At 41.5% G+C, this 15,796-nt stretch overlaps 1 protein-coding gene across 1 annotated transcript in view; it reads right to left on the bottom strand.

Moving 5' to 3' along the window:
• Positions 1 to 10,876: 10,876 nt before the first annotated feature.
• The window catches only part of IGFBP1 (insulin-like growth factor binding protein 1), a 5,421-nt gene continuing 501 nt past the window's right edge, over positions 10,877 to 15,796 (bottom strand). The window contains exons 2-5 of the mRNA XM_009323221.1: positions 15,546 to 15,789; positions 13,955 to 14,133; positions 12,182 to 12,310; positions 10,877 to 11,008 (exon numbers count right to left, since the gene is read on the bottom strand). Of these exons, the coding sequence (XP_009321496.1) occupies positions 10,877 to 11,008; positions 12,182 to 12,310; positions 13,955 to 14,133; positions 15,546 to 15,789 (684 nt within the window). The remainder of the gene's footprint in view (positions 11,009 to 12,181; positions 12,311 to 13,954; positions 14,134 to 15,545; positions 15,790 to 15,796) is intronic.

Raw genomic sequence — 15,796 nt, 5'->3', positions numbered from 1 at the left:
ATTCCCACGTAAACCTGCACTATTGATACCCAGAGAGAGAGGCGCTTCAGGATGGATTCAGGGAGTCTCCACTGACTTTTTAAAGAATGGCCTGTGACCAATTTGATCCCGAAAGATACTGTTTTTTTATTTTAAAGAATTTATAGATTGTAAGCTTGTAAAAGTATTAAAGAAAAAAAAAACAAAATCAAAAAAACCCACAAGGATTTAAAAGTTAAGCTTTTTTTACAGGTCTGACGGGAAACTTATCTTCACGGGTAAAAGGTTTTATAAAAATCTCAAAGAACTTTTTAAAGAAACGTATTTCTAAAATAAAGACATGGCTATTTTTTCTGTAAAATATATTATGAATATTCTGTTAGTTTGTATTTAATATAATTGTTTTTTAATAAACTTTATTTAAATGTAACTTGTGAATACCAAATACTACACAATAATTGTAGTGTATACTTCTGTATGCAAAGAGAAAGTAAGGGTATGGAATGATTTACAAATATGTATAGATCCATATGCATACACACTGACCTATTCTAGATAATAGAAATGAATTTGTGGAGTGAAGGAAGTGTTTCCAGAAGAGATTAAGTTTTGTTATTTGAAGTAACTACAAATACCAAGATAATCTTTTTCTTTTTTTTTTTATTATTTTATTTTGTTGGTATTTCTAATGTACCCATCACTGAATTATGCCACTGGAAAGGATAACAGTTGCACTGAAGCTCTCAGTAAAGCATTCTTCTGTCTGTTCTTCGCTTCAGTTTGTGCAACAGGGCTTACATTTCCTCTGTTCCCTGCTCACACTAATACAGAATATTCATGGACAAAAACTGCCATTACAGTACCGCCCTTTCTACTTGCTTATTTATTTTGAAAAGCTGTATCTATTCTGTGTTGTCTTGGTACACTCTACCAAAGCACATACTCTGTATGAGGAACTCCTGTTTAAAACGAAGCCGACAAGATGGGGGGATCGTGGACCCGGGTGTTGAGACCCCCACGCTTCATTTATGCTACACACACTTGTTGCTTGCTTTGACTTTGGTAGAAATGATTTGCCTGTATCTAAGCATATAATAAGAACCATCGGGTTTAAATATTTAAACCAACTGTCTGCCATGATGTTACATGTCTTTTTAATCAAAAGAGAAATGATTTGGTTTTGTTCTGGTATGTGATGCTTTTACATAAGGAAGACTTTGACAACGGTGGTTTTTTTTTTTTTGACTGTTTACTGAACTTCATGACAAATTCTGTATGACAATGAAATCTGGATAAGGAAAGGTGGCCTGTGAAATGTAACATCTCTCTGGAAAGTAATGCCATATTTTGTATATGTATTTATTTATATATTTTATATAAATATTTTATATATTTATATAAATATATAATATATTCTTATATGTGTCACTATAAATGTTTGATGTCACTGTAGAAAAAAGAAACCATCAACACTGTAATTTCCTGTCGGGTTGGGAACTCTATGGAGACTGGGGGCAGTGGGTTTCCAGCCGATGAGGCCAGTGGTTGTGCTGATGGAAGGAGACTGCGGGGCCGAGGAGCCCATTCCTCTCCCACCCCATGAATTACAACCACCTTTGTTCCTGCCAGCAATGGCAAATGTCTTGAAACTCTGAAAGGAAAGGTTTGGATATGCAGCTTGCCGGGATCGAGATAGCCGATCACCATAAATCAGATGTTTAAAGCCTAACTCTGAAATGTACTAGCTGAACAGCCCTGTGTGCAGTCATATTTTCCTAATTTTTATCTAATGAAATGAGTTCACATTATCATGAAAACTGAAATTTTTAAACTTTAGAGTAAGGAAAAAAGTATACGTGAAGTGATGCTTACTCCAGGCTAATACAGATTTCCTGACAGATGGTTACAGAAAGCTTTGTGAGGTGAAGATTTATTGCAATATTTTTACTGCTAATGCAAATGTCATGCCTGCAAAGATTTGTTGGCAAAAAAATAAATGCTGGGCCTTTTTTTAAAAAAAAAGTTGTAAACCCGTGCCTTTCAAATAATTTCACAGAGGGAAGAAAGTTGTATATACACCAATATTTGGGCATGTAACCATAGATAGGAAAATAAGGGTTGGATTCATGAAAGTGAGTTAGTATCTCACTTTTTTTTTTTTAATAGCTATCTTGTGAGCCTTCTGAAAAGAAAAGCAGCTTCTCACCAAAAAAGATGGATAGCTGCCTTGCAAGCCACATTTTGCCAGTATGCAAGAAATGTTTTAACGGTCTGTGGCAGTATTTCTGATTGGTGTATTTTGTCAAGTTTTTAAACTTCTTACATTTTGCCCTACCATTAAAAACAAGTATAGAAGAAGCTGGCTTGTAAAGTTCTTAAGTGATACTAAATAATCTGTGCAGAGCACCAACTCTGTTTTTAAAAAAATACTACATCTCAAGGAACTCAAACTGATTCAAGCAAGCAATCTGTCACATGAATTATTTAAGAAATTGCATTCAGCTCCTTTAGTGATACTAATGGTCTTTGGTATGTAACAGAGAAAACATACAGCCATAAGAGGAAAAAAAAAAAAGAACCGCGTGGTTGTGCAAGTCAGTTTGGTTATTTTGCTTCCAACAGATGTCTTTGAAACAAAGACTGTGTCTAAAAATAGCAAAAAAGAACCCCAAACCCACCTCACCTGTAATTTGAAGCTTCCCCTTTTTCAGAAGTTGCCTTTTAGATACTTTTTATGAGCACAGTTGCTTGCACTAGTATTGGATACTTCGCCTTGTCTATCTGCTGTTCCTGGCAGCTGGCATTCTTGGTGTGAAATGCAAAATAACATTATTTCCCCGCAAAAAAAAAGTCACTCTTTAAAATGAAAAGAAAGGGTGGTGGCTTTTTCCTTTTTTTTTTTTTTTTAACATTCCTATTTCTATGAAGATAAGGGTTCAATTCAATAGACAAGTTACTTGTCATTCAAAGATTTTTCTCATGGCTATAGGAGCCAGGCTGCAATTCAAACAATATTTGTGGGCTACATCCAAGCAGCAGAATGTGGGCAGCACGAAGCAAATGTATGGGTCAGTATCAGCTCAGGGGAAGATTTTCCTCCATGCACAGGTTAGAAATGTTTCCTGCTAAGAGCTGCAGTGAGTAGAGGACTTTGGTTTTGGTGGCAGAAATGGAACCAATGCATTAGAAAAATACCTCCTGTTTTGGTGCCTTCACTGCCTTCAGCTCAGGTGGTTTATTTTTTTAAGGAACATTTGTCAGCTTTTTTCTTATTTTTAACAAGCTCTTTCAAGAATCTCAGGTGATCTGGGTGAACATTATGAAGTCTCAGAAAAATCTTTGTAACTGCTAACATTATTTACATGTCAAATATTTGCATGGGAAGGCACTACAAGAGCTTAATGTATGTACTGAAAGTTCCTAATTTCTTTTTGAGCATATTTCACCCCTAGATGCTACATGGGTACCATAGGTAGCCCAGATTGATGTGGTAAGTATTTATTTTAACCAGTGTAAGAAATAGTTGCATAAATCCCTATAATTGACCAGAATGCAAGTTAAAACTGCCTGTAGGCAGCTCTATTATCTTTTGAACTATTTGAGAAACTTCCCTTTTTTAATAGACCTACTGTGCTATAGTCTTTTGAGCTCAGAATATCCTTTTCCGCCTTTTTGGCATGCACGTCCTTCAGGGCATAATGTTAGCTATTTGTGCACAGGGGAAGGAGGCTTCAATGAATACCAAAACCACAGAATTAATTAGTTTTTCGTACAGTCCGAACTTTTTATGACTAAATTCCATAGAAACCTTAACACAGCATAATTCTTTATTGAACTGAGCCCTAAATTTAAGTAATGGTTTTACAAACCTTTTGGGAAATCATTTTTTGGTATCTCTAGTCACTCTCCAAAACTGTGTAAGCAAGGATGGCTCCACAGAGATTTTACGTATTAGCAATAGGAATTATATTTAAAGTATGAAAAGTGCTGAGCAATTTTCCTGGATGCCAAAGCATATTAGTATTCAAAATGAAATGTTTATATGGGTAGCTGTTTTCTACATGGTCCTGCTGCACCTTTAGGAACCCTTCACATCTATTCATTTCTATCAGAAGAATATGCTTGCTTCCTACATTAGCAAGGACCCCTTTTTCTTCCACCACTCCCTCTTTTTTTCTGAGAAATCCAAAAATAAGATCCAAAAGGGTATCAGAGTATTCCAAGGGCAAGCTTTTTGTGGTCAGTATCAGTAATGCCTTCATCTGCAAGCGTGCAAAATTCATTTTGTTTAAGGCCATTAGAAGAGAAGTGTTTTGGTATGTCCAGTGGACCTGGGTATCTTCTTCCAACTGGAAAAAATTTAACCTTCATTGGATTTTGGAGTCTGCCTCCTTGGAGATATTCAAAAGCCATCTGGACATGGTCCTGGGGCAACCGGTTCTAGGTGGCCCTGCTTGAGCAAGGGGTTGGACCGGGTGACCTCCAGAGATCCCTTCCAACCTTAACCATCCTGTGATCCCATGAACCTGTCAGGATGGGGTATCTTGGTGTCCGGAGTTTCAGCGCATGAGATTGTCTACATTATACAACGCATTGATTGAGAAGATGTTACATCTTTTTCTGCTAAAAAGGAAATTTCCTGGTAAAATGGCAAGTAGTGCAAATGTTGCTCACCAGAAGAAGTTTTGGTTTTAAAACTCAGCATTTTATGTATTATTTCTTCCAGTTCAGATTTTGCAGCTGTTACATTACACCAGCTTTAGAGAAAATTCCATTGTAAAAACCTTTGCTTTTGCCCTGCACATATATTAACAAATACAAATGACTTCAAGGCTGAAAGTTCCAGCTGAACAAAACTGGAGACCAGGTATTAGCAGAAGCAAAGGGTAATGCTGCAAATCTCAGTTTATCCTTGCAGAATGCATGTCCTGCTGCAGTATGTATCCTGGCTTTCCACTTCTGCTGACCTATCTAAATTCCTTAAGAGCCTTTCTCTGTCATGGCTAATTTCACCCCACCGCTCTCTCCAGGAGTGGAGATGGAAAGAAAGGCAGCAAAGTTATTGCTGCAGAGAGCAGCTATTTCCTCCAGAAAAATCTGTGAAGCTGAAGAAAATGTCATTGAGACGGACTGCTTCCCACAGCCATGTGTGGTACGACCATCCAAAAGTGGGGTAGTGAAGGGACGTGCTTACGAGAGCCAGGCTGAGTGTGCGTTTTCCTCACTCCTTGCAACTGGAAAGCAGAGGCTATTTTTGCCTGCTTATGCCACACAGAATATTCAAGGTGAAGACTTGTTTCCTACATCTGCTATGTATCACATAACTTGCACCCAGTAAAAAAGACCTAACTGACTGAGCTTGAAAAGTTGATTATTGCTTTATCACAGGGGTGCCACATGCAACCTTCAGCCCTCAGATCCTGCCATACATTTCCACAGTTGCTATTACCCTGCTACCAGCGACATGTTGCGGCTCTTCTTTTTCTATTCCCTTGCTGGGGCTAAATGGTGAGGGCTCAGCTGCCAAAGCAGCAATAAACAGAAGCTGCAGGCAAAAAGAAAATATGAAAGAAGATGATATAGCCAGCATTTGCTCTAGGCCTCCAGAGACATCACACACTAAGATGCTTTTCCAAGGAACCTCAGCATCTACGCATCAGCCCATTGAACTACAAAGCACTGTCAGTGAGAGAGAAAAAAAATCACACGTCACTGCTGGCATAATTATGTAATTAAAAACCTCAGCGTAGGCACAAATGGGCTGCTCTTCGTTAGCTTAACAGCAGTTGGAGAAGACTGCGAGCTGGAGGAAGACTGCCTGTGCCATGTTCTGCACAGCAGAACTGCAGCAGGGAGGCTCTGCTAGAATAGTTGTGCCCCCTGGCCAGGCACTGTCCCTGCTGGGAAACGTCGTTCGCAAGGAAGCAGCAAGGAGACAAGCATGTGTGCAGCCCTGCCTTCCCCTGCGTGCCCTTGTCTCATGCTGCCGCTCAGAAGTGATAATACAACATGGAGTCTGACAAGGCAAGCAGAAACTTTTGCAAAATGAAACAGCCACGATCTGGAATGGGCTAAGTTTAGATTTGTTCATTTGACCTTACTTCAACATCCACGAGCACCCTTGCTCCCATGTCTCTCCCGCAGGAGGTTGTCCCTCTCCCTGGGCCCTCGCAGTAGCTTACTTGCAGATGAACTTTGCACCCTGGGGGAGGAGGTAGTTCAAGGTAGGAGGAAAGGAGGGAAAATAAAATAAAGCCCTTGTTTGTTGACAGAGCTATAGTCAGAGCTGTTTTCATAACTCAGAGTGCAAGAGCTGGTATGTCTGGGCTCCTGCTCCACTGCTGTTGTTTTTGTTACTTTCTGGTAATACAAAACTAACCGGCTGTGCTCCCAGCAGATCCTCTCCTTCTTTGTCCCCTCCCACTTTTACCTAAACGTGACTAGGTAATATAGGGTGACATGTCAGTAAGAGAAGTCCTCCACTTGCCCCAACTCTGCTACTGTTACTCACAATATACCATCTACCCAAGTCTTAAAGGTGGCAAATGTGCTAAACACAATTAGGTGTTTGTTAAGATCCTCATACCCCACTTTCCTGTGCGGTCTGAATCCCTGCCTGATTCTCGATGCAAAGTACAACAAGTGCATAAAATAATTGCTCCATAAATACAAAATGTGTCAGAAAATAGAAAGACTGGGACCTGTCATCAGTGCAGCCTGGGGAGGCTATTTAGGCTAGTGGTTTGTCAGTGAAGTGACAGCCAGGGAAAAGTAGGCCCAATTCAAAGGTGGTGTCTAAAGATAGAGATAGGACTTGTCCATTTGACGTGCAGCATGGGTTGAGAGTCTAGCTTGGAATGAGTCACTCGGATCTTTTTTTTTACAGATACTTTTTATTATTTTAGTAGTAGTAGTAGTAGTAGTACTATTATTTATTATTATTATGGGTTGGGCAGGGATTAGACATTGGTGGTGTTCTGCAATAGCAAGGCAGTGATGTGGGTAGAAAAATAACGTTTCTAATTTTGCAAAGTCAGTGCTGCTAGACTGCTGGTAAAGCACAAACATCTTTGGTTCTGACTTTGCAGAAAAAAACCTGCTCTGTTTTAGTATTTTGTTGGGGTTCCCACGTAGCCTCTGACACTATGGGAGCTGAGCACTTTCCAGGAGTGCAGTAAATCCTGTGAGAAGCCTCTGCCATGCGCCATTCTTTTCCATACCACTTTTCTTCCCCTTGAGGAAAGAAAGCTATATGTTACGCATTTTCAGTTTGTTTTTTTTATTTTGTGATGTGTTTAGGACTCTCACTAACAAGTGCAAGGTCAAATATTGTTTTTGGAAAGGAAAAGGCTAAATCTTGATGTGCTTAATATCTGATTGCGTTTTGGGCTGGGTCTGTAGAAAGCTGTTCCCTGCCTAAGTTTTGCGTTTGCAAAGCATGTGTCCTTATGATAGAGAAGTGAGAGATGCTGATGAGCTTTCACTGTTAGTGTTGGCTGGCCTCCACCCCCATTTTCTTTCTCTCCTTCTTTCTCTCCCCTCACCTCCAAATGTGTCTCTGCTGTACCCCAAAGTGATGAGCAGAACTGACTCAGTATGAGCAGAGCCCAATACCAGTGACTATAGGTTGTCTTGGACAGCTTAAAGGGAAAAGGAGGGTAGAAAATAAAGTGCAGAGGGCAGTGACCTCATTTCTGTGCTATGAGCGTTTTGCAGCTGGCAGTAGGCCAGCGGCAGGAGGAGGCATGGCTGGAACAAACCCTGCTGCAGCAAACCTGAAGGGTTTCGGCAGGAAGAAGCACAAACTGGGTAGGTAGGGTTCTCAGATAACATGAACCAAACATGACAGATGCTCAACTAAGACCTTCCCACGAATTAATGTTTTTAGGTGGGGTAGGAGGAGTGCAAGAGGGTGTGAAAGGAGGGAGCTGAAATAACGAGGAACAGTACATCCCCTTTACACATCCAGCTGCATGCAGGTGACCTGAGCTGCTAAGAGCATCTTGTGGCACCTTCCCTGTTTCCCCACTCATTCCCACCAGGCTTAGCTCACCAGCGCAGGTGGGACCACTGCAGCAGGCACACACTGAAGCCAGGATTGCCATCTGACACATGCCAAAAAAGAAAAAAACAAAAACAAAAAACCACACCCCCCCACCAAACAGAAAAAAATAACCAAAACAAAGGAAAATTACAGACCTGTGATTTTTCACCCTGTTACTGAGACTGATCATAAAAATCAGGACAAATCACAACACCTGGCATCTATGGCCTAAATGTAGTCCAAGCTCCTGGCAGCACTGTGATAGGGGAGATAAAATTGCTTTCTTTGCCTCCTTGCATTAGTCCTAATCCCAGTATGTGGAAGAGTCTGGCCCAAGTCAGACAGCCCATCCCAGAGCAGCTCAGCAGAAGTCTGTCCTGGTGAGTCCTGGCAAGATGTCACAAGAGGCCAGATTGCAGATAAGGAGGAACCCATCCCCTATTGCTTTCAGTGGGAGGCAAGCAGCTAAACCCCTCTAAGAAATTGTCCTGTCATGCCTGAATGCTGTACGAAGCAACTTCTGCTTCTGGTACTTAACATTTAAAAGAAAGAGTTCACCTAAAACCCTGTCCCTGTTTAAAAACTCTAATTTCTTGCAGCTAGGATGGGAACTTGCCACCCTGCAAAACATTGGAAGTAGCTGTCCACTGAATTGCTATACTGCAAATAGACTGTGCTATTAATAATTATTAACATGATGAATATTTCCCCTATATATATAATGATACCAACAAAAAGAACCAATTTCTGCTCTTTAGAGATCAACCTTTACACAAGGCCAATGGGGTGAGAGCAGTCAGAGTGCTCTTAAGTGTGTGCTGTAGCTATGAGTATATGATTTCCCCTCCTTTCTTCACCATTTTCCCTTGGCAATGCTGCATGACAGTTGTTCAGTGCTTGGTAGGCTCCATGAAAGGACTCTAAGGTTCTGCCCAAATCTGCTGCTTCTTCATTATTTTGATACAATGATTGCCAAGCATTTTGACACAGTGAACACAGTTTTAGTTAGGTCTCATTATAGCTCATTACAGGGAGATTAGATGTTAATTATTTATAATACCAATGTCATCAACTGCTTTTGCAGTGCTTTCCTTGGGAAGATCTCAAAACACTTTACAAAGAAGCTCAGTAGTATATCCATACTTTAAATCTGGAGCAGTTTATTAGACCCCAATCGGATCAGCTGACATGGACATGCAAATACAGTCAACACATTCAGCAAGCACAACGTGTGATGCCACAGAACCTTTATAGGGAGAGCAGAGATCTCCACGCTTTGGCTTTGCAGCTTCTACAAGCTGCTTCCCGCTCCCATTTAAAACCCAAAGGTTGTGCCAACAAACGGCAGGAGGATTTTATGCCGAGTTTCCCTCCTGCCAGGCTCTTAGAAAATGTTATTACTCTCCTCTCAGGCTGTTTTCTCAGGCAGGGTTGGTGCAGCCTGTTTCCACCTCTGGGACTTGCTAACTCCCACACCAGTTTCTCCATGGACAAAACCAGCTTGAAGCCGGGAGGGCAGTCACTTGCTTTCGCTCTTTTTCTCTGCAACCACTAAGTCGAAGCAACATGCGGGGGAGGGAGGGGACCGCATCCCAAGCCAAGGGACGCTCTTCTCTCCTTTCAGCAAAAAGAGTAAGGCTGGGCTTTTCCCCAGCCTCCCTTTTATAACTTCTGACTTTCTGTGCAGGAAATGGCTCTTTCTGGTCTTGGCGTTATCTTTTAAATGCACTAATACTGCTGCCTTGGGCTTTTGAGCGGAGAAAGGCATCCAGCTTTCCTACCCAGAAAACCTTTTAGTAACTTCCCTTGGAGGCTGCTGCTTTGCCCAAGGCAAAGGTTTGCAGAACAGAGCTGGGATTGGAGTGGATGGGAGAAGGGGAACGGGGCAGGGAGAGCAAAAGAACAAAACTCATTGCAGGAAAATGGAGCTAGGGGTTCAGGAGGCAGATTTGCAAGAGGCGTGTTTTCCGCCATGCTCCCACCCACCGCTGTACTGTCCTGCCGAGGTCAGACTGCTGAACAGGAACATGCAGAAAGCAGGAGACCGGGACAGTGTAGAAGACATTATTTAATAGCTCATTTAAATAACATGACAATGTCAACATGTGAACAACTTACACCTGTCAAAGGTGGCACAGAATATCCTGTTGTGTTTTGCCATTTATCCGGTGCATATGTTTGGAAAATAGAAACAAATACTGTCCCATCAGGAGCTTCAGTATATAACCAAAGTTTAGACTTTCTTTTTTAAGAAACAGCTTGACATTGAAACAGAGGTGCAAAAGCAACATGATATATAAACAAAACAGGTTTTAAATAAGTTTCTAAGCATGTTCTCTACTGAAAGCCATTTTTTAAAATTCAGTTTTACATCTATAAATACATAGTACAAAAATGCAAGTTTACAAGCCATTTTTCCCAATAGAGTTATACCATTTGAAGTTTTAAGTAGCAACATTCCTCCAACATAAGATGCATACATTTAAGAGCAATAATATTAAGTATTTACATATAAAGTTATGAAGTGTTTGAGGATATAAATTAGTAACAACACACAGAGACAAAAATACATGTACTGTGAAATAAATAATTCAACAGCTTTACATATGACGGTATCTATAATATTATACAAACGAAATATACAAGATTGTAGGACTTGATCTTGCAGTTGCTCATATCTGTCACTGGAGCGTCTGAGTAATCCCAGTGCAGTAAAAAAGCTACTTTATGGGGTTAATCATATGCTGAAAATCAGGTGCACAAAACTACCTTACTGAAACGGCTCCTGACAGAAATGTCTCCTGACTAGATCAGGCCCCACAGAAAACTTGGTGTGAATTAATGTGTTTAGTTTTATTCTTGTGAGTTGAGATACTGTTGGCATTCGGGGTCTCCTTTCATTTCTGGAGATCCAGGAATTCTTCTTCCATTTTTTGGGTAGACACACCAGCATCCAGCAGACTCTCCATCCAGTGATGTTTCGCACTAGAATATTATTAGCAAAACAAAACCCGCAATAAGTAACTGTAAGCAGAAGGTTACCTGTGAGATACTGCAAGTAGAGGTGTTGGACAGAACTAGGATCAGAAGGTGGGGACCTGCCATGCACAGGCTTGTTTTGAATGCGGTGGTCCCTGCTCTGACAGAGCCTCTGACCAACACACTTGGTTAGGGAGCCATGACCCAAGCTCAGCTACCACAACAGCAACTTTAGATTTAAAACAGTTTGCTCCCTCCTTGGTAAACAGCAGTATAAAACAGCAATGTCTTCCAGTGTGAGAAACTGAAGGAAGGCAGAATATATGAGCTGGTAGGGCGAGAGCAAGGACTGGATGGTCTGGCTCTTCATGCAAGGAGGCAAATAGGGTGGGTTTTTTCTTGGGGAGGGGGGCTAAACAGATTTCTGTTTGTGCCTGATTAGATCCCAGGTCACAATGTTTGTGAGTCACACAGTGGTGCCATGCCCAAAAACAAGGAGTCTCGGTGACACAGATTTATGCAGACCTACTAAATTTGTGTGCATGACCTGTGGTTACAAGGGTGTGGCTTGAGGTTTGGAGCTTTAGTTAGGTTTGCAGATTACTCTCAGTGTAACTTGCAATGGCTTTTTTGGAGGCTACAGCGGAAATGAGCATATAACATAATCCATAGGCAGCACAAGTCAGTATTTTTGTTCTACTTTCAGAAGGCTAATTTTGCTCCAGAGAGTTTTTTCACGGCCTGTGTGAGTTTTTCACTGCCTGGGAGCTGAGAGCCTCCTTTCTCCATAGTGATTATTACATATTAAATAGGCTTTGCAGGCAGTATGGTGGATATTAGGAATTAATGTCAACTAGGAATATGCTAACAAATTAGGTACATGGAGCTTGATTTGGCCTGGGAACAGACAGGGTTAAAAGATTTTGGAGAAGGCCTTGCGTGCACCTGTTCTGTGAATGGAAAAGACTCCTGCCTCCATTGCTGTCAGCCCACAGCATGCGGCTCACTTTTAAGAGAAGGACAAACCATCTGCTCCCACTACTAAGTATCCATGTTTTCACAACCTGCTTTTCCAGCAGCTGCAAACTTGTGAGTTTGGGAGCAGAGGGCTATGAAAGGGTTGGCTGTGCCAGGCTAGTCGCAGTGCTGCTGTGAGCAGACAGGGCAAAAGGCACGTACCTGTTTGCTGTGGTAAAGTCCATTCTTGTTGCAGTTGGGCAAGTAGAATTTGTAAATCTCCCCTCCGCTTCTCTGCTGTGCCTTCACCAATTTATACAGGGCTCTGTAGAGCTCCTTCTGACAGGGTCCCTGAAGGAATACCATGCAAAGGTTGTCAATACCAAAATCACAAGGAAACCAGCTAAACAAAAAGTGATCAGTATAAAGCTAGCAAAAAGCTGAAAATACTTATTAGTCATAAAAAATCTGCACCAGGCTGCTTTGCATGTAGTTTTTACTTGTTTCAGTAGGAGCACAGCCAGAAAAATCTGGTGTTGCATTTAGGCCTTTGTTTTTATTCTTTGAGGTATTTTCTGTCCTCAGAAACATGAGGATTTAAGTCCTTAAATTGCCACACAAGGAAATTTAACCTGTACTAAGTAAACACATTACTGCTCAGAGGTTACAATCTCTCCTATTATGGGGAGGTGCACATTAGGAGGCTGGTGTACGTGAGACTAGCCACGTTTTCTGGGTTGCCATGGCCCTGCGCTCTGTTGATGTATGGAGAATAGGTGCATGACATATATAGACGGTGCAAGAACAAACATCTGAATGTTTGTTATCTTTTGTACAGGACAGAGCTGTCGCCAAAGCAGAATAGAGAGCACCCCTGTGGCTCTGAGACCCTAACCCAAAGTGCCTAGAACTGGGGATGAAGAACTGTTTGCAATATTTGCTATTTTCACAATTTGCTCGCTCCCTTTTTCAAAGTCACAATTGCTGTGTATTAGTGAAAGGGGAGGAGAAGTGACGGAACAAATATTTTTACTTTAGAGTGAAAAATAATCATATCCTCTGCTTTTGCAAAATCTCCCCGTGTCAGCCCCTCACATAAGTGGTCCTATTCAAGTCAACAGGCTTATCTGTGGCTCTGGTTGAGAAAAGCAGAAACCTAAAAATCAGAACTGGAGCTAACAGCACTTGTGTATAATAGTTCAAACTAAATCAGTGATTAAGTCCTGTTCTGGGTGTGGAATGAGGCTTCCTAGGGTGGGGTGGTGGTTAGTAGGTTTTTGCCCTTTTTTTTTTTTTTCTTCATTTTGTCTGTGACCATTACAAAATTGGGCTTCTGTGGTGCCCAATTCTAATCTAGCTCCGTGCTGCGGGTGTGCTGGCTGCCTGGGTCTGGTCTAACTGTGGTTCTCTGGTGCCCTCAAGTGGAACATGGACCTGCCTGCAAAGGCCCCACACCCCCATTACTCACTGCGATTTTGCAGTGTCGAAGGTAAAAGCTTACTTTAATTGCTGAGCTTTCTGTCTTTTTAGATGCATCTCCTTAATAGCTTTTCCTTGTGATCAGAAAGAAACACGTTTTAGTTTGCATTGGTGTTTCATCAATAACTGTGTGTAAAGTCTCCCTTTTATTTCACTGAGCACTGGACCAGAGACAAATACATTTTATTTTTTTAACTAAACAAGTCCAAGATTTTAATATGGGCTCCTGGAAATTAAGGGCCCATGTTATAATCTGATAGTAAATGCAGGGAAATATTCAGCCTCTGCATGGAGTCTGTATAGGACATATCTGATGCACAACTGTTTTTATCATTCCTGCCATTTTGCCTGTTCCTCAAGCATCTGATGAAAGCATTCCAAAAGTCTGTTTGCTGGCTACCCAAAATACTGACATCCCAGTGTTACTGCTAGAATTTCACGTCCATTTTAATTTCGTATTCTGAATCAATAGCATCTACTGGAATGGTCTCTGAAAGGTTTGCAAAGAAAATCCACCTGCTCTTTCCATTTCTTGAGTTCAGATATTCTCTTTGCTTTCATGTTTTCATATGCAGTGATGGCATTCCAGGGGATGGATTTGTCCTGGCCTATGGGAAACATCAACTGATAGTTCAGCAGCTGATCCTGTGTCATTTCAGTGCTTTCCAAAGGCATATCCTCAGGTTCAGTAGAGTCTGGAAAGGAATGATATTAAGGTGAACATCTTCAGTTAACTTTTGCATTTACTTCTCCAAGTTAAAAACGTAAAGAAAAAGAAGAATAAGCAACAACAACAAAAAGTAGTATCTAAGACAGATCCATTGCAGTAGTTCTTGCAGGAGTAATAAATTACATGTGCAGCACAGCAAATTAAACTTCTGTCATAAATTCATATGAGGATGCATCAGCTGTTCTCTAACAAGTTGGTTATTTTATGATCCTTCGAAATCACTCTAATCCCAAAGAGGAAGCTGCAGCCAGTCTGTTAGAAATGAAAAAAACTTTCTATACCACAGTGGGTTGTAGAGACTTTGCTAAATGAGGAAAGGCTGGAGTTAAACTTGTAATGAATTTAGATTTTTGTCAGCATGATGTGTTTCAATTTTTATTCAGGAGAGGAACTGGTCCAGACCTGATCCCATGGCATCCTGTACTTTGTTCTGTGGCTCGCCTCACATATAAGAAGGCGAAGCAATTCACAGGAGCCAGCAGTAGCTCACACTGGCCTGCAGTGGATCAAATAGCCAGGGAATGGCAGAAACTGTTTGGATGTGCCTGATCATGGCCCGCACGCCAGTGCCTAGCTCAGCGCATGTGAACTCTCCCACTGGAAGCAACAGAAGCTCTTTGCAATTGCACAAACTTATCATGGGATAAAAGGTTAACATGTGTCTAAATAGCTTGTTGGATCAAAGCTGTAAGAACAATCATCCAACGGACTAAAAACCACCTGTTTTTCCCTTTGACAATGTTTAAGAAAAAATGGAAGTGGAAAATTGTGGAGGGAAAGAAAGAAAGAAAAAAACCAAGGAAAGAATAAAATAAAATACTAGACCTTAACTGCAGGAGGCTTAAACACTCAGTTTTGTCACTGTTCTCTCCCCTCCCTGCCCCCTCAAGTACAAGAGAAACTCCACTTACTGCCACCAATGGCCATTGTTATTTTGAGTCAACAGCGATTATTTCTGTAATGCTACCCAGGTACCTTAATCACCACTGCATGAACATAGCAGTAATGATGGTGAAAATAATAATAATAAAATTGTAAAATAATGAAATAACATTGAAGAAGTTCCTGATCATCATATAGCATAAGATGCTTGATAGGTCTTTTTGCTCAAAGATAGTTTGGCTAGCAGTGCGCTACTTCAGATACGTTTTATTCTTGAAATGAAGCCAGGCACAAAGCCTGTGAGGTATTTTCATTCTCTATCGTGGCTTTTGGAGGTGGACATAAGCAAAGTTTAGAAAACGCTTGTCCTACTCTAGTTACTGTTTACTACTAACGAAAAACTGTCTATGGCTTCCCAGAAACCTTATTCTGATTATTCTGCATCGTCCCATCACCACGCTTTAGGGTTTTCCTGCGTGCTGCCTGTGGCGTAACAGCCTGCTGCGAACATCTCTTGGCTCCGCACCAGGATGCGTCTCACCTCGCACAGGTCGGAGCGCGTTTTCCTGGAAAACGCAGTCCGCCTTCCCTGTTTTTCGAACGCCTGCCTAACTTCGCTCATTTCCCCAAGATCCTGACGCCCAGCGCCCGCAGCGCCTTCACTGGCCCTGGGCTCATCCCGCTGCCGAGCCCTCGCTCCCCTCGGCGAGCGGCTCTGCCGCAGCGCCCCGGCGCGCAGCTCCCCA

Source organism: Pygoscelis adeliae, unplaced genomic scaffold, assembly GCF_000699105.1.
Source record: "Pygoscelis adeliae isolate BGI_AS28 unplaced genomic scaffold, ASM69910v1 Scaffold360, whole genome shotgun sequence".
In the NCBI taxonomy this organism is placed as follows: domain Eukaryota; kingdom Metazoa; phylum Chordata; class Aves; order Sphenisciformes; family Spheniscidae; genus Pygoscelis; species Pygoscelis adeliae.
The sequence above is the reverse complement of the archived record's forward strand: the minus strand, read 5'-3'. Positions and strand labels throughout refer to the sequence as shown.